Genomic DNA, 25,990 nt, shown 5'->3' on the forward strand with positions numbered 1-25,990 from the left:
ATTTTATGAAACCCCAATTTACGATTACGACGAATTTACAACGTTTTTCTTAGCTTGTATTCTTATTTGTCCGGTGGTTGTTTGTCCGATACAAATCTTGAAATCGATTTTTAACTAACTTCCCGACTAGTTAGACATTTGAAACTTTTAGAATATATCAGAACACGATGCCAATGCATTTTTAAGACTTTTAGCCACCTTTAAGTAGAATTGAATTCATTTTCAGTTAATTCTGTTTTGTATGAAAAGTTATTTCGATGTCATTATTGGTTGCTAGGGGGTCCTAGCAGTTAAATTATTAATATATAGATGCGTTACATTGAAAATCAATATGAAATGATTTCATTATTCAGTATTTCTATCAAGTACAATTTTTTTGATCGTTTAAGCTAGTCAAGTTCAGTTTATATGATTCAACAGAAAATTTCAAAACGTTGTATATAAAAAGTTCCTTTTATCTTGTTATTATTTAAAATGTCTTTAGATACGTATTGATTATTTTCACTGAAAATTGTCAATAAAATAAAATGTAGTGAATTAAAGTATCAATTGTTGTTTTTATTTAATAAAACGCATTTTTTTTATATAGTACTTATTCCACTTTAATTAATATATTAGGACCGGTTTCGTCCGCCTCAGTGGGACATTTTCATTCACAACAAAAAAATGCGTTTTATTAAATAAAAACAACAATACAATGCAGTTCCACCATGAATTGACAGTTAACAAAATAAAAGAAATTAAAGTATCAATAATTAATTCACTAGCAGATGCATTACGATCACGTCATCTACGTAGTGGTTCCCCGAGATTTTACTGAATGCTTCAAAGTCCCGGTGACCAAAGGGGTTGTAGAAAATCTAACACACTTATTTTTATGAAATACACATAAAATTTGATAACTATGTCTTCTAACTATGATAACTATGTATTGTTCTTCAGAAAACTGTCGAGCGCTCCGGTTCGTAAACTTTTCCATTTAGAGCGCTGGTTGACAATCTCTGCAAGATAGTACGTATTGAATATTAGTCATGACATTTCAAGACAACAAGAACACTTGAAAAAAGTTCAGAATGATAAAAAAGATAAGGATTTGTTTTATTTGCGCACATACGATTTAGAAGTTTTTTTTATTTCAATGAATGATTTAACGGTTTTGGATCCTTTTTTCAAGTATAAACCAGTGCTCGAAATGGAAAATTTCACGAACAGGAACGCTCTATAATTTTCCGAAAAAGCGGTATGCTTAATTTTTTTCTTTACATACGTACCTACGTTGGATGTATAAATGCAACAATAAACTTTGAACTTCTTACGTGGATGTATATTGAGCAAGTGGGCAAGGATTGTCAGCGCCGCAGGCGAAAGAACCTCGTCTCAACAAAGTATACCGTCAAGAATTGTATTATTCTTTACTCTTACTTTATCTACCACCCATAATCAGCAGGCATGTTACTTCTACCACCACTCGTCACTCCTTATAACTTATATTACTGTCTCATTTCGGATAGTTCAGTTTGTTAATTAATTAAACTTAAAAAACAACATATCCACATACCTACCATAAAGATTCAAATTAAAAATTAATTTACATATAACAAATTTTACAGATTATAGATTCAAGACGAGCACAGAATATTTTAAAAAAAATCAAAGAAATAGTGTTTAAAAATAAAGAAATATATGCAGCAACTATTAGAAAAAATAGTAAGTACCTATACAGAGACGAGTAAATACAAAATTTATACAGTACATATCTGTACACCGATAGAGCTAACTACGCCATTTAATTATTTAAGAAGTTATAAAACAAAGAATTTATAAATCGTTCACATAAACTCGTTCTCACGCAGGAGGAATATACCAATATCCGAAGCAATTTGGTTGAACACAGTGTGTAAGCGTTCTTAAGATAAATCAATCGGATAAAGCCATGGATGGCATCCACACAGCTTCAAACAAAGGATCCTCAAAGATTTCTTTTGAACCTTCTCCACCATAAGGGCCATTAGGCCATACCTACTTCTAAGAAAAGCTTCAAGCCATCATCACAAAACTACGTAATTATAGCATTTTAAATTACCAATGGTGTATCATTAATTATCGGCTTTTGAGCTTTGAGAATCGATGTCTCCGCCGAATCTTAGGGGTACATTGGTACGACCGCGTTACAAATACCCGAGTTCGTGAGCACAGCAGCCTTCGGTGATTGAAGTTATCACGAAGAGACGATTTACGTGGCTGGGACACGTATTCCGGATGCCGCCAAAGAGTGCGGCACTTCGTACCCTTGTGGCACAGCCTCAAGGGTTCCATCGCCGTGGCCGCCTCTCCCTCACCCTGCAGCGGTGCTACAAAAGCGACCTATTTGCTGCAGGTCTGACATGGCGGGAGGCGCATGGCGATGGACCGAGGGAAGTGGCGCCAATGCTTGCCCTATGCCCCAATATTAGGACATGACAGGGTAGAAGAAGAAGTATCATTAATTATATAAGATAAAACATGACGGAATGTGCAACTCGAGTTGCTAAACACGATTCCTATAGAATAATATAAAATTGTCATTAATCAGTAGGTACCTACCTATATTCAACATTATAAGGACTAATATTGTAGTGTATGTATATACCTATAACATAGGCCCCACATCGTGAAGCTGGCTCCCAGGCTAGGATCTTTGGTGGGGCCCCCTTCTTATCGCTAAGAATAAAGGCAGTATGTACGGGGTAACAATAATCTGTATATTTAGTGTTTTATTGTATATTTTAAAACATCCATACGAATTATGGAGATGTCGAGTATTGATAAACAATTAAGAATTGTTTCGTATAACCACATAACTATAAATAATAGTATTGTAAGAAAATTCTTTTTTTTAATATTAAAGCAAATTTGTGATGTGTGTTTATCTCACTTATCTGGTCGATTCGCCTCGCCGGGCTCCTCCTGAGCACGGGCTCCCAGGCTAGAGCCCTCTCAGCCCCTCGTTGTGGAGACCATGACCTATATGTTACAATGATGATGCTTTGGTTACCATTATTGTAATATACGTACACTTACCACCTCAGATTAAAGAACTTACCACCGTATTTATTTAATCTATGACTACCATCTAAAATTATTTGTTGTCCGCACTGAACACGTACCTACCTAATTTGTGAGTGTATTTTAAACTAAGCGATTCAATTTGTGATGTTTGTCCTTACCTAGTCTCATTAAAGTCATTATTATTGCCACGGTGATGAATAATGATAATACAAAACAATAATTTATTATTATGATAGTAATAAAATTTTATTGGACGATATTCCTTTTTTTTTAAAACAAATTTACAAACAAAAAGTAACTAAAAGTTCTCTACATAGTAGGTATGTATTATTTCTATTATTTTTAAATGAGCAAGTTACAACGTATGTAATTATAACACAATAGAAACGTCCCTTAAAAATAAACTAATTACGGTAGGCTATTCAATAGTTTCATACCAAAAACATTTTTGTAGGAAAATGGCATAATGGTGCATTTATTTATTATTCATTGTAAAAATAAGGGTTTACGACACGTCATAAATATTTTTTAAAACGTCGAGTCAATTGTCGAAATGACATTGAATCAGAAAACCCTGTTTCAACTGTATTGTCGATCTTAAATGCTTATCGGAGTGAATTCTTAATGTTTTAGCAGATTTACACGAAGTACCTACTACTTAATTAAACCTTCATAAAATTTATAAATATCCACTCATATTTTCATTTTCAAAACGAAAAAATTCTGCTTGTGGCCACTGGTCAACAGCATTATATGTTAAATCAGTTTGGATACCAACGACAAAAAATATACTTATATGTAATATATAGAAAGGTATCGCCTGCTGAGATTTTGAACCAAATTTTAAGAGAACAAATTTAAATAATACAAAATGTTTTAAAAAACAAGCGATTATCACTAATAAGTAGATTTTAGCGGAATTGTACGATTTAAATTACCAAACTTTATCATATTAATTTTACCACCGAAAATTTTGCCCGCAAAAATAGACGTGGGTATAAAATTAACACGGCGATTAGATGGCGATGAAAATAAATAAGTTTTATCACTCACAATAAAATATAAGTAATAAATTAGTAGGTAAGTAAATTCGCAATGCATACCAGTCAAAGGTAAAAGCGAGACTGTACTGAGATGTTTCATACTTTAGAAATTATTATACAAATATGTAGGTGCCAACTTTATTTTTTATTGAATTTAAGTTATTTAAGTACAAAAGGTTTTCAAACAATGTCAGCAAAGGCACAATTCTTTTGTAGCTTGCAGCTGTAGTTACTTTTTTATGTAAGTATGCAATTATTTGGAGTGTTTAGACAATGCATTTAGACACGGATGTATCGACACAAAAAAGAAAATTGAAAGAAATTTAGGGATGTCATAAATTTTATTTTTAACCCTTGCACGCCCGGCATGACATAACTTCGTTAATTTTTAATTTTGAGAAAAACTTTAAAAGATACATTCACACATAAATATCTCAATTTAACGAACCGCAACGCAATTTTAAATGAATCCACGAGCCGGAACGGTATATTTTGGAATTCCACGAACCACAACGGCGCTCCGGTGCGTTCCTGTCCATTTCGAGCGCTGGATAAACACATTAGAATTTTTAAAAATACTACTTAGACTTTGTACCACAGAAGAACTTATAGAAGTAGTTACAGATAAAGAATTGTAATTCAAAATCGGTCACCAAAAGTTATGACTGCAAAAGTAGATACATACCTACACTCATGGCCCCCACAAGAGCAGGGCTCTAGCATGGGGGGCCGGGCTTAGGGTAAGCGGGATGGCAGGTCGACCAGTTAAATGAGATAAGCACACACAAATTTACTCTAATAGTAATAAAAGCGCTATTTCACGAAAATAAACTTATTTTTAGTGTGTTTCCTGAATAATAAAAAATACTATTTATCCAATATGTCAAAGGGTCGCATGTTACTTGGCTATTACAAAAGGGGTAGCGATCAGTGCTTCATAATATGATGCCGAGACGAGTGCCGACAATAATTATTCAACTGGATTTATTTAAAAATACCAAAAATCGCTAAAAAAAATACAAGGAATACCCTTTATTTTACATGGAACTTTGGAGTTCTGCGGAATACCATTTGAGGAGCACTACTGTAGAACATTATAATACCCTTAACCTTGGCGATAGATTGATGAGGGTGGCGCCAAACATCGTGGCCTGGGGGCCCGCTTCAGGATGTGGGGGCCATACCTACACTCTCCTGAATTATAAAAGTAAAGTACAAACTTTTAATTGCACCTCCTTCAACAAATTTAGTGGAACGTGGGCAGCGTGGAAAAAAGTTATTTGTAATTTTTACTGTAATTTTCTTATGTTATCGTTATGTTATGGTTGACTTTAATATAAATCATTTTATAAATTATGCATCGAGGCATCTTATATTTAAAATATCTTTCCTTACTTTATCGTGTTCCATAATATGTAGACACATAAATAAACTTAAATTTGTCACTGCAACTTTTTGTTTATAAGTTCACAAAATTTCCAGGGAAATTTGAGAAGTTTTTTTTCTTAAAAGTAACCGGTTGACCAATTAATTTTGGGAATATACCTATGTGTCAGAATGTTAGATGCATTGTATGTTACGTCATGTTACCTATTATAATGTGCATTCTTTGCAACGTAAAGATTGCGACCCCCATGGCTACATCTTATATTTTACACTTTTCGCTGCAATTATTATGGAGACGCCCTTGCGAGCGAAGAAGTTCCAGTTCAAATTATATGTAGCACTAAGCAATGCATTGCCTTCACGGAATGCCACTGTGCAGGTGTGTACACATTAAATTTACATACATACGTACAGTGGTGGGTTTAGGTACATGTAGGCCCGACACACTGACTGGTTTTGAAGCCCAAATGATAAAAAATAACATAATATACCAATCAGGGATGCCATATCAATGGATACCAGAAAGCCTGGACTGTAGTGAGGCCAAGTAAATGTGCCAAAGCATGTGGTAGATTTTCACCACAGGTCATCCCTAGAAAAGGGTAAATGGAGTAAGTCCATTCTACCATCCCCAAGTGTGGTGCCCGGGTTTGTAGAGTCTAATTTGAACAGAAATGAGCTTAAACTGGCACTGAGGATAAGATCAGGACACACAATGGGTAACAGATTTGACGTTCTCATGGGAAGAAGCGATTCGCAGCTTTGCGATGAATGTGAGGTTTTGGAGGACATTGTATATATAGCTGTACAATGTCATAAATATGGACGTTACAGAGTACAGCTGCGAATGGCGGATATCTTTGAGAATGTCGACGAACTGAAAGGTGCCCTGGCGATAGGGAATACAGAAGAGCTTGGCAAAATTGTAAAGTTATTTAACAGAATTGGAGTGAGGGCCTGATCGGCGGATCCTCTTCTATATGAGAAGAGGCGATATGACAACGACTCGCAGTCAAAGCCTCGGTAAAATCATAAAAAAACATAATATACAAGCTACCAACAAACCTAGTAAATATAATACCTATATCAATCTATCTCATTCCTATGAGGCAATGATAACACCATAATAAATTACCTACTTATAATCTGTTTGATTAGTTATGTTATAGTTATAGGTTTCTCTCCTATGGTATTAATTGCAAGGATTTTGTTACGCTATGGGTAATATTGTCTACATACTCAATTTGTATTTAATAATTGTATGTCCTCTTTTAAATCTGTGGAATAATCGATTGCGTCGTCTGCATCAAAGAAAATCGCCAAACGTTGGATAAGATTTAGAAAAAAAATGAGATATAGAGGAAACCCGGACAAAGCGGACCCTTTAAGGAAATAAGTCATAAAAATGTAACAGTTTAAATATTAAAATCATTATAGGTAGATGCAATTCTATTATAACAATGTACACTTCGGATTTAACCATGAAGGAATTACGAAAAATGACTTTGTCAAATTTATTAATAAAAAAAACTTTGCAATATCTAGTACATGCTTTCCCCGAATCCTACGGACAAAGCAACTAGAGCTTTACTCAAATACAACTCGCTCAATAATTAATTATTAAAAATTGACACCTGGGTAAAAATTTAATGTATAGTTGTCCTAGAACGGTGAAAACGGTTGAGAATAACCATTACAACCAAATATAAAAAATACTCGACTTATAAAAGAAACACTTATCATATAGCGCCTGTACACATGCATGGAATTACTGTCGGTAATTGTGGTTATTTTAAACTGTCATGACAATAACTGTTTACACGTAAAAGTGCTGACTGTCTCTCCAATCTCATTCTTCAAGAGTAAGCGAGACGCGAGGTTGTCATTTTATACTACTATCTGACAGGTCGTATTGAAAATCGGAGCTCAAAATGAGTAGTTCGTTTTTTACCGGCATGTTCTCTATCGCTATCTCGCTCTCTATCACTCTACTGCGCAGGCGCAGATCGAAAATAATCGTACTGTCGCGTTGAATTTGGAACCTTCCAAACTCTTTTGATTTATGCACGCAATCTTGCCAACTGCAGGATAATACATGTTTCCCCATACATTTTATTACTGTGCACAGTAAATGTATGCACGTGTAAACGGGGTATTACATTTTACTATAACACAATCAGGGTTGCCAATTTAACGTCTTTCTTGCCAGATCTAGCATTTTTCGATAGGCATCTAGCTTGCAAAAAATGCATATATGCATTTGGCGTTTTTATTACTGTTTTTTATACCTTCAACAGCTTTATATGTCATGAAAATAAGCTAGCTATTTAATTTATTTATTGAAATATTTAATGAAGGTAGGTCGGTACTTCAGAAAAAAACAACACAATGAAACAATAGGAGAATTCTTGGCGTTATATTGATATAATGGTATCAGATATTATAATTTTATGTGTGCTTAGGCATGTGGCACCGGATTGAATATTATCAGGGATTCCACTGTTTGGTATTACCTAATTGTTATTTATCGTAGGTTGTTAGATTAATTAATTATTTTTTGTCAATTTTGAAATGAGCGCATGTTTTTGTTAACGATAGTTGGAAACACTAAACACTATATCACTTTGATTTAGTAAGATAATTTCTAGGAAATAATTGAGACCTGAACTATGAAAAATCATTACAAACGACCGACAAGTAATATTAAACCATTTATTACGATAATATATTGTCCCATTCGTTAAAAGTTCAAACAGTCAACTTGTTACGTTTTGCAGCAATAACATAATATACATATTCGCTTTACCCGGACTTCCTCTATTATGCTATTGGGTATCTACATACTGAAATACTTAAAACAAGTCGATTCTATCGAAAGAAATAATTAATACTGGGATGTTATTAGTTATTATTACCTACATTTAATTTTCTCTGTGACGTGTTATTGTGTTTTTCACTATTTCCTAATAAATAGTAAAATCGTATAAGAATTAAAATCGACGAGGCCATCTTTGGCAGGAGGTTAACAAATTAAATCTTCTTCTTTCAATGATTATTGTTAAACGCCATGATCATTATGGGACATTAATTGTTGCATCAGAGATGGATTGGTAAACAACCGCTCACTACATTGTACCTATACTTAATCAAATAGCTGTAAAATAATTTTCTACTTAAATAGTAACCGTACAAAAGAATATATAAATTGCATGATTTTATTTATGCGATGATAACAACAAAATTGAATAATAATTGATTATCGCAATTCTGTCTGTGGGTTTCGGGCATTACGTGGAATTTATAGTCAAAATATCGACCTACAAAGCTTACTATTCGTAATTTAAGTAGAACATCCGAGTCAAATGGTAAAGTTTGTGATGTTAAGAATCTAACCCGTTAAAATGTAAAAGTACTACTGAAAATATCGATGTTATGAATCAAAGTGTGGTTGAAAATCCAGAATAATCAATTACTTTCACTTATGGCACTAAGTGGAATATTCTTCATAAAGATTTGCATTTGAAGGCGTATAACAGTGACGTCCTGAAACAAAATTCCGCCCCATTTTTTATAAGTGAAGTATTTTTTATTATCGGTGCACGTGTCGTTTCTGGTCACCATGGACGTCGAAGGGCAATGGAAGTAAACTAGACATCGCGAACTCGACAAAAAATACAGTACCTACTGTTAAACCTTCTATATTACATTTTGTTTCCAACCAGTGAGCTGAATTTTTCAATGGAAGGATATTTTCATTATTGGCGTATAAAGACAGTTAACACAAGAACTTAAACCATTTGACCATTTGGTAGGTACGTCAAAATATTTTGCTGATTAGGCTTTAGCGCAACTTGGAACATACACATTATTTCATGAAAAAATCAACTTCAGCGATGAAGCTCATTTTTGGTTAAATGGATTCATAAATAAGCACAATAAAAGTGTCCTGTTTGGAGTAATAAAAACCCACATTATTATTGAAACACCTTTACATAGAAGTAATTGGAGAGTGTTTTTTTTTTTTTAAAGAAAATGGAAATGCAGTTACTGTCAATGGAGAATGCTACAGAAACATGATTTCTGAATTTTTCTGGCATGCTAGCATTAGATGATTTTGATCTGAACGATATGTGGTTCCAACAAGACGGTGCAACATGCCATACAGCTCGCGACACAATCAACTTTTTGAGAGTTAAATAATTAAAAAAATATATATTTCTTACACTAACTAACTAACTAACGAACACTAACTTACATTAACACTATACCTACATATTAAGGCCCCAATAATTGGGTTTCGCATTTCCTAGGACCAGCCAATATCATAAATTCATAAGAGTTGCCGTACTGAGTTGGACACGGTAACCACAGCCACATGAACTGACGCAGTGCACTAAAATGGAAGAGGCATTTGTTCAGCAGTGAACGTTTACAGAAGAAGAAAATTATAATGAATAATATACTAATAAACTATTTTTTCAAGGAATAAGACACAAGATTTCGAATGTAACGTTCTGTAATATATTGAATATCCATGATTTGAAAACATCTAATGCAGGTAATAGGCGTTTGCGCCAGCAGATACAGGTTCAAATCCCGTTGGGTGTTGTATTTTTTCTACAAAATGATTTTTTCTAGTGTGTATAAATGCATGCGATGTTTTCAAATTATGGATATTGAATAATGTACTGATCCACTCCTGGTGCAGTGTCAAAGATGTCAGTATTTCCTAGTAAAAATACAATATCTGTGTTATCAATAATTAACTATACTATAGCTAATTATACCTAGATCTTGACATTGGATTATTATTTGTCTTAATAAGGGATATTGGATAATGACATTTAACTTAGCTATGTTTGCTTCCATATGTTGGTACTTAACTAATAACAGCAGTTAACAACGTTATTTATAAAATTGACTTCGAAGACATTTTATAATATTATGCTTGCAAAGAAATAATATATTGTTAAAACCATGCAAGTATCGTAACATATTCAGAGACGTGCGCAATAATTTAATATACACTTCCATTTTCAAATGAGGAATGCCCCTAATCCGTGGTGTACAGATCTATAAATTGACGTAATTTACGGGACGTGACAGGTACGTCACAGAGAAGTCTTTATATGCGATTACAGCGACTTCCGGTTATCGACGAGATCTTGTTGTCGGCCAGTAGTAGGCTGTGAATTATTATCCAGTATCAAAATTGACACACTCTCACATCGTCATTCTTGAATTTGACAAACATATTATATTCGGAGAAGGACACTTCTTAAGCGTTATGCTTCAAAGACACTCTATGACGATCGGTCATATATATGTCGAAAAACCCGTTTCTTATGTTGGCGTCTTGTGTCACAGGGTGTCACAGAGTGTAAATAGGATGTCATAGCTGTCATACAATATGTATGTATAATATGTCGGAATGGCATAGATTTGATCATAGACACTAAAACACTCTTAGCATAATATATGTGCCCGATCGTCATAATATAGTCTATTTGAACCTTTACAAATTAATTGTCTTTGACCATCAGAAAAAAATACTCAATTTCCCATTCATCTTCTTGAGCACACATTGAACTCATCATCTAACTATTCTCCTACTGTGCAGCATACGGTAAGGGGAACTACGCCTCCGTTTAAATTGCGGGGATTAACGTCGTCTCTTTCTCTCACTTCTGCGGCAGGTTGTGATTAATGAAATACGATGTAATGCGGTTACGTGGGTTTCCTCATGGTTAATAATTTGAAAACGAATTTCATATAAAAATAAAGGTTCTTGTCGGTTTACAGGAAGCCAGCGGTAAACAAATTTTGAAAATAGCCGGTATACTGGATTATTTGTTAGGTTAGGTTAGTTTAGGTTAGTTTAGCTTAGGTAAGGTTAGGTTTTCATTCTTTAATTTATGAATTTTGCCAAAATCGGCTATGAAAATTGGCGCGATACGGCCTGGACTCCTGTAAACCGACTTGTACAAAAATATCGAGATTTTTTTGTTCAAAATTTTGAGATTCTCATTTTTCGAGAAATCACGAAATCACTCTCGAATTCCCGAGAATCAAATATTATTGAATTCGAGAATCGTTTAGAAGTCACAAATAGTATTTTGATGCAGCGGTGATTATTAATTTGTTTCAATGTTTATGTAACATGAATAATTTTTGAGTATGATTCTGAATCTGCTCTTGCGTTCAATTATTCGCGGCGGCCAATTGCCTGCGTAGGAATATCTTTTGTTCCGCCACTGAACTGCATCTTATCTAACCATGACAGTGGCATTGTAAGTATACCTATAATCTTCATATCTCATACGTCACATTACAATGCTGTACTTATGATACATAATTATTTTTTTCTTATTATTTCTTGCACACGAACACCGCTGCACGTGTGCATAGTACATATTATTATGTACTTACTTCTAACTAACATCTTAGGTACATGTTAACTATTTTCATTACCGATTGATATTAGATAACTACCTACTTATTATTTTGAAAACCTTATAAAAAAAGCTCCACAAGTGTGTTAACTGTGGTTACATGTAAGTTGTACGTAAAACATTTCACCTTGGAAAAGTGCATTAGCAAACTAACCAAGAACTAAGTAATTAGAGCTAAGAGAGCAAGAACTAGACAAGAACTTAACAAGAACTAAGAGATTTTTGTTTGCTTCGATATATCTGGTGCAGAAATCATTTAAAAGTGGAAACATGGCGAACTTATTTTTTTTGTAATTTTGATTTCCAGAGTTCCAATTTTTTATGAATGCCTTCACCTTGTCTTTTTAAATCAGTGAATGCATTAGTGGTCCTTGCATTGATTTATTCACTATTTTTTTTTTAAATTTCAACCAAATAGACAAGTTTTACAACAAAATCACCGCTACTAAACTAATTTGCCTCAAATTTTAACATTATGATTTGACCCTTTTATTTCATTTTTCAACGAGATAGCCAGCGCGCTTCACAATAGTATAGAAGTGAGGTAATATAAAATTAGTCTCCATATTTTCAAACAGGTTTGCAAACAACCTTTTGTAGGACTGTTTTTTTATGTACATTATTTTACATATTATTATTATTTTATTTTATAAACTATGCATTTGCAAACTGCGAACCTGTGGCTACATTAATTGTGTTAAACTGTTTGCGCCTCCCAGTTTGGAAATCGCTGCTATAAGGTCTCTGATTTTATTAGATACAATATGAACATTAATACAATTTTCATTGCTGATTTTGGCAAAATTCATGAATTCACGATTGAAAACCTAACCTCACCTATCAGATAATCCAGTAAGTATATCGGCTATTTTCAAAAATTGTTTAATGCTCGCTTCCTGTAAAATGTAAACCGACAAGAACCGTGTTTTATTTAGACATACATTTTATGTGAGTATTATACGACCCAAAGAGGTTGGACGGTCTTTAATATACCGGCATATATTTCCGATACAACATTAAACGGTGAAGTGTGATACGGTGAACTGCATACGTACAAGTTTTCGGACACGAAGGTGAGTGCGGTAGCTCGTGTTGCGGCGTAAAAGTGAGGTCTCATTGAACATGCAAAAGTAAAAATGAATTGACTATTTTCGTAGGTCGTGAAATGTACAATCATTATTAAAAGAAGGGGAGTCAAAGTCATGGCGTGCCCCTCCTCCGTGCACTCTGAAGATTCTACACCAGAGGTGGTGAGCCTATGGCACGCGAGATGATTTTGCATGGCACGCGATTGAAGAGAAAATAATACCTATAATATTAATTGTACTTCTGATTACGAATAACTTGTTTTATATATTTTTTTAAAAATATTGACGATAGATTAAAATTTGAAGAATTTCTTGTTTCGTAAATGTATTATTTCAGTACGTCTTCCTTGCGTCTCGTCTCACACTATGTAACCACTAGTTTCTACGTTGAACATCGATTTCAATATATATATTGATAGTGTGCCGACAGAGCTACAACTTGAGATTATTGATCTGCAGTGTGACACTGATTTAAGAGAATTGCATCGTCGTGAAGAAATCTCCAAATTTTACAATGCCCTTAATTCAGACAATTTCGACCAACTTAAAGATTATGAAAGAAAAATGTTCGTTATTTTTGGATCAACCTATATTTGTGAACAAACATTTTCGATCATGAACCTCAATAAAAATTCTTTACGATCAAATATCTCCGATGCCCATTTAGAAGCAGCTTTGAGAATATTAACTACAAAATTAACACCTGAATTTAAAAAAATGTTAAAAAATGTACATCAGTTTTATTCTTCTCATTAATTTTTTTGTAATGTTTATTTTTCGTGATAATAAATAGTGTATATCTAAAAATGGTATTTTACTTGCGGCCCGCCGCTCATTTTTAATTCTTGAATTTGGCCCTCCATCCAAAAAGTTTGCCCCCCCCTGACCTAACCTAACCTCATCAGGCGGCGGGGGATGCCGCGCCACGAACCTCTAATTTTGACCGATTTACAATGCTTGAGACCACTGTAGCGAGAGAATGCATAATCTGATCGGAGCAATTCTGATGTCAATTTGTGCGTAAAGAACCAAACTAATTAATACGTCTAACCATAAAAAATAGCTGCATCAAATAAGAAACAAAAACTTGGCGAAGCTGAAGCTAGTAGTAGTAATTCTGGCAGGCAGTTTCAAAATTGGTGGACCGAAATGTGTGGCAATTTAGAAAGTGATAAAGCTATTTATATAATAGTATGTTCTATGAGTGGTATCAATAACATCATCATTTTCAATAGGATTTTTAAAACTATTTTCACCATGAAAAACTGCTCGGCACGTCAGGCAGTCGAAAAATAGTATTTGTATAATATTGGCACGCATACGTAAAAAGGTTCGCTAACCCTGCCCTAGTCCCTGCACTCCGAAGATTCTACTCTGCCTATCTGTCCTGTTATATATTTTAAATTAAATAATTTATGGTCCTACATCGTGTGATATTTTGGAATACAAAGCCGAAATAACGATTGAAATTTTTTACATCCCTTAACTATTTATTATCTATCCTGGACACTGGAAAACTGTATCGTTTTATTAGGATTAGCGTGGATTAAACGGATAATCAAGGCATTTATAGACATTTCACAGTTACAGTAGAAGGTAGGTATACAGTTTTGCAGTGACTGTATTTTGCTAAAAAACATTTTTTTTTTCCGTTGAGACGTTATATTGTATTTTTCTTATTTTTTTACACCGTTTTTCTTAGCTCGTATTCTTATTTGTCCGGTGGTTCTTTGTCCGGTACAAATCTTGCAATCGATTTTTAACTAACTTCTCGACTAGCTAGACATTTGAAACTTTTAGAATACATCAGAACACGATGCCAATGCATTTTTTAAATACTTTTAGCCATCTTTAAGTAGAATTGAATTCATTTTCAGTTAATTCTGTTTTGTATTAAAAAGTTATTTCGACACCATTATTGGTTGCTAGGGGTCTGGGGTCCTAGCAACTAAATTATTAATATATACGTGCGTACATTGATATTCAATGCGTGCGTACTATGGAAATCAATATGACACGTCAAGTACAATTTTTTTGATCGTTTAAGCTAGTCAAGTCAAGTTTATATGGTTCAACAGAATTTAAAAACGTTGTATAGGTATAAAAAGTTTTTTTTATCTTGTAATTATTTTAATATTTCTTCGATTCCTTGAATTACTATTTTGTACAATCATACGTGTTTTAAATAAATAAATATTTTCAGTTGTACTTTGTGTTTTATTATTATTGGAGTGGTCACAACACAGAAACTTGATTCGACACAAATGAAAACAATTATGGGTATGTACTTGAACCACATTTAAATTTTATAGAAAAATCGATGTTTTTTTTTAAATCTTAATAAAATGCATTAGAACTATGAATAAACGATTTAAAAATATTTCTAAAAAATTCCAGAGATCTAATTAAACTGCATTTTCATAATAAAAATAGCCATACAATAATATGTACCCATCTCAAATAATGTCATTGACCCATCTAATAAATAATAAGGTAACTTTGTTCAATGAACGCACGTTTTATAGCAGTTTTTTTTTGTGTATGTACATAAGAACATACATCTTTAATTTTTTAAGGTTTTATACCTACTTGTTGATTATCTAAAACACGCGTTAAAATGTATTATATTGCATATTTTGATGCTTGATGTCTCTAGTAAATCCAAAACGACGTAGCACCCCCCCTGCTAAACACAATATCATTAAACTAGATTCAACGAAATTGTTAAGACCCTATTAGGTAGGTATCTACCCCAGTCAATAAATCACTAGCGAATCGCACTCCATATTATGGTGGGCTCAATTTTTAATTGCAAGAGTTACGAGTTACGGTGGGCTCAACTTTGCAAGAACTCAGGATTTTGAGGTCCCCATGAATCGTCCTATATCGTGGGTGCAAATATAAATTTCCCACGATGGCCGCGCTGCTTAAGCGTCGGCCTATAGCAGACGTGGGCAAATGCGGCTCCGAGAGCCAGATGCGGCTCTTCGTTGGGTTAAGTGCGGCTCCCAATATCTCTTGATAAAAATATAGGTATTTTCTTTCACCATTATACCTACTTGTATTTTCGCGAGTTTCTTTCGAAACATTGTGACAAGATGCGCATATACAACTGAATGCATTTGAATGAACTGACTGAACGCGAATGCAACTGTCAAAGACTACGTGAAAACATGACTATGGTGTGGCTCTTTATATATATATATATATAAATCGATAATGTGGCTCTCGTTGACCTCATGTATGCACATCCCTCTCTTATAGCGTCGTGGGTCCCAGGTTTGAATCTTGGGTCTGGCAAGTACATAAAATATTGTTTTTCAATTTGTGTATGAGTCAGACCAGTGGTCGGCAAACTCATTAGTCAAAAGAGCCAAATATCAACAGTACAACGATTGAGATTTCTTTTGAGAGCCAAATGTCTTAAACTTAATCTTGTTACACTTACTTATTTTGTTACACTCGTCAACTGCTATTGATAAAGCAGAAACCAATTAAAGATCTTCGACTTGCTGGTTGGTTATATTCGAAGACATTTTGACTGTTTTATCCTTCACTATTTTAGTCCGTACGTGGTCATGTGTGGTAGAGCCACACTCAAGGGGCCAAAGAGCCAAATGTGGCTCGCGAGCCGCAGTTTGCCGACCACTGAGTCAGACTATGAACCTAATAGGTTGAGCAAGCGGCTGACCAGGCTGACATCCATTTCTCGTAAAAATAAAATCTGTTAATACAAATCTCCTCTCCGTGGAGGCCCATATGATCTTATTAGGATCGGACATGGACAAATGATGGACAAAATAATGAATGAATCGTAAGTCCTGTAGTGACAAGTCGTGTCAGAGAACAGCGATCATGATTAAATTTAATCATGAATGTTCCCTAAATACACCAGTCCCGGTAATGCTTGATAATTTTATTATTCTCTTGAGCACTTATATCAAATAGGTACCTATGCCAGTTGTGGGATTTCGCCTTCACGTAATGTTAAAATGAACTATTTTTTACTGTATTATTTGGTAATAACAATAATGTATTATTGAAAGTAAAATGTAATGTTGATGTATTATAAATTTTACGAGATAGATAAGGCGTCCCACCTTGCTCAGGTGTTATGACGTTGGGCTGATAAGAAATCTAACGATTGGGACTTCACAGAGTCAAATTGGGAAAATTTTAAATTACAATATTGTCAAATTTAATATAAATTATATACAAAAAGCAGTGCTCTCCATTAAAAATAATTTAGGCCTCCAAGTAGTTACCCACCCACTGACACTTTGGAAAGAGACATTATACGAAAAACCAAATCCTATTATTTGTCATAATCTAGGTATCTATTTAGCACTAATGCCTTGATTACACGTAACGAGTACAGTGTCGAGACAGCAAAATGTCACTAGGGCGAGAGTGTTTGTTTATACGTATTTTTCTCGTTTCGACTTTTGTGGCGAGTCAGTTCACTTTTGATCAAAAAGCTGGCTAGTTTTGTGTGGCAGCGAAACATGGATCGTAAAACGTATATTAAAAATATACTAAACTGCTCATACCACTCCTGATAGAAGAATTGAATGAATTATTGCGCGAAAAAGATAAACGTCTTTGGTCAAGATAATGGATTTTGAGGAGACCAGATCGTGGTGCAACATACGCTTTTTTTAGTGAATTGGAGTTAGAAGACCCTGATGAATTTAGAGCTCTTCTGAGAATGGGTGTAGGACATTTTAATAAATTGTTAAAAAAAATATTACTATTATACGAGTGGTGAGTACGCACCGAGTATGTGTTTAAACATGCAGAGCGGGCTAGTGTCGCTAACGAGTAAGTGCCGGTAGGGAGGCGTTGGGCACTCGGTTTAGTAAATAGAAATGGGTCCGAGTGACTGGGGTCTAGGACGATTTGGCACCGGACAACTGGACGCCATGGAATTCTAAAATAAATAGACGTTAGGTACTTATAGGTACTTAAAAAAAATATTCAATATTATTATTTATACTTCAATGATTATATCATGATTTAATAGTTGGTAAGAATGTAAATATGCAGACGTAAACAATGATTTAATCGTGCATATGTTTAAGTTCCAACGAAAAAAGAGTTTTTTATTTAATATAAAGCCTTAGGCATGGTAATTCTCAATCCGCGATAAAGAATACATTATGTTAAGAGTAAAATGAATTCAAACTACTAAGTAGTAGATAGAAACTGATTAAAATACCTCGTCTACACGTGTCTACGACAGTGCGGCGTCCAATTGTCCGGAGGCCAGTCGTCCCATTCCCGAGTGACTGTCTCGCCATCCTACTAGGCCGAACGCTCGGTTTATACCAACCGAGCACTCGGCCAAGAACACTGTCTCGCCACTGTACTCGTTACGTGTAATCACGACATAAGTACTAAACCTAAAACCAAAATTGCTCCAATTATTTTGATCCAAATCCTATCCGCAGTTTGTTTAGTTTGTTAGAATGATGCATGGAGAATTCAGTGTGGTGTGTGCGGTCATTTTATGAGCTGTGCAGATTGGAGGGAATATTGGTCATCATCAGCCTGGATCCAGTACTGGATGTAGGGCTCTCCAAGCTTATATCTGTGTTGCAACGTGCATCCACAAAACGTAACTATTGCATAGGCAGATTCAGGAGGGGTCAATCCCAGTTGAAGACGATGGTTAATAGTTTAACAGAAAAATATGTAGGTATGCAGTATGTCTTTTGACGGCGTCCGTTCCATATAGGATCATATGGGTTTCCACCATAGCCCCCACAAGGGGAGGGGCTCTAGCCTGGGGGCCCGGGCTTAGAGAGGGCCCAGCGTGGCGGGTCAACCAGCTAAGTGAAAAAACATAAATTTACTCTAATCGTAAAAAAAGTCTCCTGCGGCACTATTTTCCTTAATGATTATTAACATTTAAAAATATGTGGCTGTGTGATGTAATTTGATGTGATAATATGACTGATATAATTAAATGATAATTCAGGAGTAGAATTTTATTTTATAAGTAATTTAAGTTTATTTAAGACTTGTTTCCAGAGGTCGCGAGCAGTGCTTCATAATATTATACAGAGTGCCGACAACTCAATAAATCAACTGGATTTTTTTAAAATTCGCTAAAAATACACGGAATACCCTTACTCCTGGAGTTCCATGGAAACCACTTGGGGGATACTACTGTAGAAAATCACACTACCCTTAACCTTTGCAATAGGTAGGGGGGCCCGCCATAGATTCTGGCCTGGGGGTCCGCTTCATGATGTGGGGGCCATGCTCCACAGAGTAGAGATTTCTTTTCAAGAAAAGAAAAAAGTACAGGTAGAGATTGTTTTGTCTTCTATATTTTAAACACATGGTTTTTTGGTTATAATTTGTCCATCTATTTTCATGGCATGGAGCGGTAACCCGCTGGCTTAAAATGTCATGGGTCCCAGGTTCGAATCCCGGGTGTGACGTCATATATGGACGGGCCCTTACCTATTTTTTCAGTGCACCCCTAATCCAAAGAATGTTGCAAACCACCAGCCGCCACTGATTTCCGCTTTATGAAATTATATTAAATTTAACAGTTGATGTTTTTCAATTTTTTTTTTTTAAACCGATTGGTGCCTGCTGTTTTGAATTAGATATTGATAACAGAATCACAGTAAGTATTGATAAAATAATTTACCTTCCTTATGAAGACCTTAAACTAAAAAATACTGAATTTTAAAATAAACCAAAATCCAGAATGGTCTAATTTAATATAACTATAGTAAAAGTGTAATCATATATATTTTGTTGTTATTAATCATAAAAAAACATGAACGGATATGCTACAAGAGGTTCAGTGAAAACAAGTGTCATTTGCTTTTTATGCAATGCAACGTTTGGAAACTCCCAGTTATTGCAAGTGAGTTCTAGATCTAATGAATCATTAGCTTAGCTTAGACTAACCCTTAGTGCAAGAAATCAATAACACAGTAATAGCGCCTATTATGCATGGATATACTGACAGCAATAGTACGTATTTTAAACTATCGCGACAATAACTGTTTACACGTAAAAGTGCTGACTGTCTCTCCAATTTCATTCTTCAAGAGTAAGCGAGACGTGATGTTGTCATTTTATGATACTATTTGCCAGGTAGTGAAAATCGGTTAACCTCAAAATTAGTATACAGTCGAACTCGGTTATTACGATCTCGGACATAGCGAGATCTCGGATGTAATGACGAAACATTCGTTGACATTTTGGTTTATGATTTTCTACATACATTTATTCACTGTTATAACAAGCAACTTATAGGATATACCGAGCTAAAATGCTGTTAATGTGTCGATCGTTTAAAAACATTTCGACCCTAAGCAATAAAATCCGATCTGACAGGATGCCGCCGGGGACGGATTATGTTTATGACACTAGTTAAGTATCTTAGTACTTACCTAGATGTTGTTTTTGCCGACAATAATGAAAAAGTATCCACGCATATGGTTGAAAAATCCAAGGTTTTTGAAGTCCGTAGGTACCTACCAGCGTTCATTACAATAAAGAACTTCTTTTGTAGTTTATAAAGGCCTTGCTTGTTTTGGGGATTTTTTGTTTTTTTTGTTATGTGACCACTCATTTAAAAATACCTGTTCTCTGATATAACGAGTACCGCTTACAACCAGCAAATTCAGTCCGTCCCATCTTTCTCGTAATAACCAAGTTCAGCTGTATTTGGTTTTTTTGCCAGCAGGTTCGCCACTATCGTAAAAATCCCTACTGTTGCACGAAAATTCAGGCGCATCCATACTTTTTTGATTCATCTATGCAAACTTGCAACTGCAGGATAATACATGTTTACCCATAAATTTTCTTGTTATGGCCGCGATAATACTTACTGTCAACAGTAAATCCATGCACGTGTAAATGGGGTATGATACTATTATACCGCATACTGTAATGCGGTATGCAAAAGGAAAAGTAACATATGTCTTGAATTTGATGCATACCAATTATTTATGTAAAGACAAAAGTTACCTTTGGTATTACGTTGTATGCACCGAACAGATTAATAAATAGAATTCAGATAGGCTATTGAGATACCCGGGGTTCCAGCGGCTAGCTCAGGTGTCCATCGAACCCCTGATTCACAAAAAAAAAGATATTTTAAATTGAGGAGAAATTAAATGAAACCACGTCTGTCTCGTGCGTAACTTGGTATTATCTTATATTGTACATTTTCTTTACACGTTTACATATTTTGTTTTAACGGTAAGTTTCGCAGGTCCGTACATGTTGGAAAAGGGACGCTCACTAACTCTTTTCTCTTTTTCAAATTTCGCGTACCCACGCCGTCCAGCAAAAAGGACTCTCATGATTGGCCAAATTTTATCGCGTGATACTTTTGATTTGACGAATCACGAGGACCACCCCGGCGCAGGCGTGTGGAAATTTGAACGTTGCCGGCAAGCGCGGCAAAATTTATTATATTTGAATAAGTACTTATATTTAATCTTAAAATTATCTCTTTCATCCATCATAATTTATACTTTAAAATCTATCTTAATTACACCTCCGCCCAGTAAGTGATTTTCACGCACCGGACGAAGGCCTTTACTCATGAATAAATAAAAAAAATAAAATTACGTAGTTTTATGAAGCCGTTTCTAGAGGTCAGGGTTACGTTTCGACTTATGACTACTAAATGATTATTTTACACCGGGAGCAGCCCGCCTGTAACAGGGGTGTATCACTATAATATTCCAATACACTACATTTTGAAGCAGGGTTTTGAATGTGTGAGTGTACTACGAAAATGAAACACTCATTATAAAAATGTGCAATAGAGTGTGTTGCAACCTTCAAATACACCAATATTGAATGATCGTCAGCACATAAGCCGAGAGCACTTGTCAGAACGAAGTACAAGTATATTCTTGGCATGTGACTAACTACGTGTTCACTCAAGATCAGTTGCCTGTTATTCCGCACCCGTTAGGTATTTTAGTTCCCATTAATTCTGTGTTCTTAATTTTTATGTCTCAGAATCACATAAAACAATGCGGCAGCATGTTAGAGGTATGCCCGGACAAGTGTGGTGCGTGGGTGGAGCGCAACAGTCGGCAGGCACAACAATCTAAGGCACCATCAACCTCTTCACCCTACGGGTCGACTGGCCGGCCAGAAAAGGTTCAACATGATAATACGCTGCAATTTAATAGACAGTTGGACTCTTTTAGGTCTGTACTAAACCAACTTAATATTGTATTGAATGATCCCAATAACATTAACCTTTAGTTTAATACACCCTCGAATGGTCCCCATTTGGGGATGTCTCTGTAGATCTAGAGAAGCCCGAACCATTATCAAGCCGACAAATAGTAAGGGTTGATTGCGAAAATAAATAAATAATGTTAAATATCTGACCGGCAACATTGTCTGAATGCCGTTAAAAAAAAAACACGAATGGCAACGCCGCATTTATACCGCTTCGAAAGCGGATGTTTGTTTTGGCGAGAGAGAAGCATTGTGACAGCAAAACAGTAAGCAGCGTTTCGTTCAATCTCCGCAAAAAATTGAAATTATATAAAATGTAGCCCCAAGTATTCTCCAAAATAAAGCCTCGCTGTTTCCGACCACAATTCCGGATTAATCAATTATTGATAATGGCCTCCACAACGAACCCGAAACGTCGAGGAAAGAAGGTAGAAGTACACACGGTGATAACCCAAAAATCTATTACGATATTATTAGATACGTTAGTACTGTTTTAGGGAGCCTAAGCTGGACGATAGATAACTATGTATCTTCTTCTTTCACCCTGTCACGACCCCGCATAGGGGTATTTATAGGGCAAGCACAAGTTCGCGCCGCTTCCCTCGATCCATCCACAACTCTTGCGCCTCCCGCTATTCCATGCGATCTATGGCGGGAACTACGTATAATATATCATCTGATATCTATAAGACATTATCTTATTTAAATTTATAGGTTGTCACTAGCAGATGAAAAACTGCAAAGAGAGCAATTACAGAAAGAGGTTTATAAATTGAAAAGACAATATAATTTATCAGAAGAAAGGAATCAAATATTGCTGACAACACTAAGCGTCCTTCGGAAGACTTTGGATGAAGAATCTATGAAAAAATCCATTTCTATTGGTACAATCAGGCAAGATTTGGATCATGTTCAGCAAAGCTCTCGAGTAAGTCCCGGTTTCATTATAGGTGATTTATCTTATAAAGGTTGTCCAAATTCCATTTCAAAATTTCTCATTTATATAACTTACCTGTTCTCCAAATTCTTTGGGACCAGGGACAAGAGAGATACGGAATGATTTGAGAAGTAAGTAAGGTAAAACATTGTCAACCTGGCATTTCACCTGCAACCAATAATAAAATTCATAGTTATATTTTTATTTTACCTAAAGAAAAACTTTGGTTAAAAAGATAACATTGTCCAAAAATACTCTTATTGCTGAATTTTAAATTATTGTTTAATTGTTTTTTTCATTAATAGTTTAGAGACGATTCTCATAGATGGCATATATATGGCATACTTTACTCAATTTTAACCAAAATAAGGATTGGCACAATTTTATCCAGGGATTTATTTCTAGAATTCTGTAATAATATTTCCATTATTATGGAGACTCATGACATCCAATGACTAGATCAGTTGATTGATTTTGATGATCTTACACCATTTATATCGGCAATCCTTGGTTCCGGTTAATGCCACCACGGATTTCACAAGTATTGACCATTTCATAAAGTTAAGACTGTACTAATGGAAACAACGTATAGGGCTCAAAATGGATCAGAGAACAGCTCCACTTTGTGAAACCCCTTAGATTATCGCTTCGTCTAGTGAAAAAATTAAATACCCAATGCGTTCCGGTACGTGAATTATTAAAAGGAAATTAAATTCATTTATATTTATATATTATTCATTTATTTTTATATAGTAGTTATAAATAATATGCCTACGATAGCCAGGCGGCTAACGAATCGGCTTATAATATCGTAGGTCCCAGGTTCGAATCCTGGGTCTGGGATATACATTATATTGTTTTTCAATGTGTGTTTGTAGTCAGAGTATGGACCTAATACGTTGAACAAGTGGCTAACATCTATTTGTCGTCAAAAAACCAAAAACCTGTTAATACAATCCTCCATTGTGTGGAGGCCCATAGGATCGGACATGGCCAAAAAAATACATAACATTAGAATGACGATGCGTTAATATTTTTGGAAAATTAAAAAGCATTCCATTCTACTGATAAAGTAACCATTTAATTATTTAAAGTTTATGTTAACTATTAATTTATGATTATTCAATATATATTGTGCATATTTCATACTTTTACCAATTTGATTAATCTTCGGGAAATCAGAATTTAAAAAATGGCAACAATTTCTGATGACGGAAAGCAACATATATCAGTCAAGGTTTTGTTAAATCCATTTTTCATCTACACATAACTTTCGTCGTTAGTTAGATTTACATAACGTCTACATTCTATGAATCAGGGCCGTAATATGTTGGGTCTTTAGGATGTGTAATGGTTTTAGTCTAAATGAAACTCTTTCTTCATACTTTATGTTGCAGCATTATTTTTCCCAGTTGGAAATGGGATATGATGCTTTACAGAAAGGAATTGAGAAAGAGCAGATTGAAAGGAGTCATTTGGAACTCATCGTGAATGGCCAGGATGCAAAACTGAGAGTTTTACAAGCTTATGGTAATACGAAATTGAATACATTAAGTTATTATTATTACAATTTCCATCAATTCATCTGTTAATCTTATTTAGCTAAATATCGAAAACATCCATATCCCCTCAAACACAGATGACTATAAACTTATGGAATTGTGTTCACAGTTCTTTAACAAAGATTGGTTGTTTGCATTTTTATCAGTTTACTACATACTTTAAGACATTTGCTGGCGCTACAGACCAATCAGGTCCATGGCTGGATCTCCATCTCGAGCTCCCTCTCTACAGTCTGTCATACTCAGCTTCTCTGCGCCTCTCGTGATGTTGTCCGCCCATCTCCTCTGGGGGTGGGGCCTACTGGGATTCCTTCATTAGCCTTATAAAGAACTTTAGATCCAGTAATAGTTTTACCAAAAATTCAATGTACCTACATAATTAGTCAAATTAAGGGAAAACAAAAAATCGAGTGTGCGTGGTGAACACACTCGACAAAAGCAATACTAATTTTTGTTTTGTTCTCCATTATTGGATGACTAGAATTATTGGTAAGAGCCGCAGTAAATTCCATATTTTTTTAAAATGTTTTATTGTAATTTGTATTTTTATTGGAAATACATTATGTATGTAATACTAGACAAATATAGTAACATTGTACTATTGCTATCTGTTAATACTAACACAAACTAATACATTTAAAATTAATAGTTAATTAGTTTACATCTACAATAATAGTTTTCTTATACACCCGCAATGGCCGCGTCATGGGTCCCAGGTTTGAATCCTGGTTCTGGCAAGTACACATATTGTTTTTCAATTTGTGTATGAGTAAGTGTATGGACCTAATAGGTTGAGCAAGTGGCTGACATCCATTTCTCATAAAAACAAAATCTGTTAATACAAACTTCCACTCTGTGGCTGTTCGATGGCTGGCATAGCTCAATCGGCAGCATGCGTTCCAGGTAATCTGTAGATCCATCTTGAGTAAATTAGGACAGATTTCATCACAGATCATCGAGTTCCAATCTAATGGAAATTTTCGTATACCGCACATAAAAAAGTTCCACATCAAAATTGAAATGACATACAGTTATCAGGAAGATCTTATATTGTCTTTTTAAATTTGTAGAAACATCAATAGAATCGATAAGAAATGACATACTCGTGGAAAAGCAAGTAAGGAATGACCAAATGATACGAATGGAGAATGAAAAAGCTGAAACGGAAAAGTCAACCAGGGAACAGTTTTTATACTGCAAACATAAAATTAAGAACATCGAAAAATTCAATGGAGAT

General features: G+C 34.9%; 1 protein-coding gene across 1 annotated transcript in view; it reads left to right on the top strand.

Moving 5' to 3' along the window:
* The first annotated feature begins 19,663 nt into the window (after positions 1–19,663).
* The window catches only part of Traf-like (TNF-receptor-associated factor-like), a 12,434-nt gene continuing 6,107 nt past the window's right edge, over positions 19,664–25,990 (top strand). The window contains exons 1-5 of the mRNA XM_085961291.1: positions 19,664–19,903; positions 22,024–22,217; positions 22,969–23,182; positions 24,589–24,721; positions 25,824–25,990. The exon at positions 25,824–25,990 is cut by the window's right edge and continues 223 nt beyond it. Coding sequence (XP_085817417.1) covers positions 19,814–19,903; positions 22,024–22,217; positions 22,969–23,182; positions 24,589–24,721; positions 25,824–25,990 — 798 coding nt within the window. The 5' untranslated portion in view covers positions 19,664–19,813. The remainder of the gene's footprint in view (positions 19,904–22,023; positions 22,218–22,968; positions 23,183–24,588; positions 24,722–25,823) is intronic.

This window comes from Rhyacophila brunnea, unplaced genomic scaffold (assembly GCF_057557595.1).
Source record: "Rhyacophila brunnea isolate RB1 unplaced genomic scaffold, BYU_Rbru_1.0 scaffold_12, whole genome shotgun sequence".
In the NCBI taxonomy this organism is placed as follows: domain Eukaryota; kingdom Metazoa; phylum Arthropoda; class Insecta; order Trichoptera; family Rhyacophilidae; genus Rhyacophila; species Rhyacophila brunnea.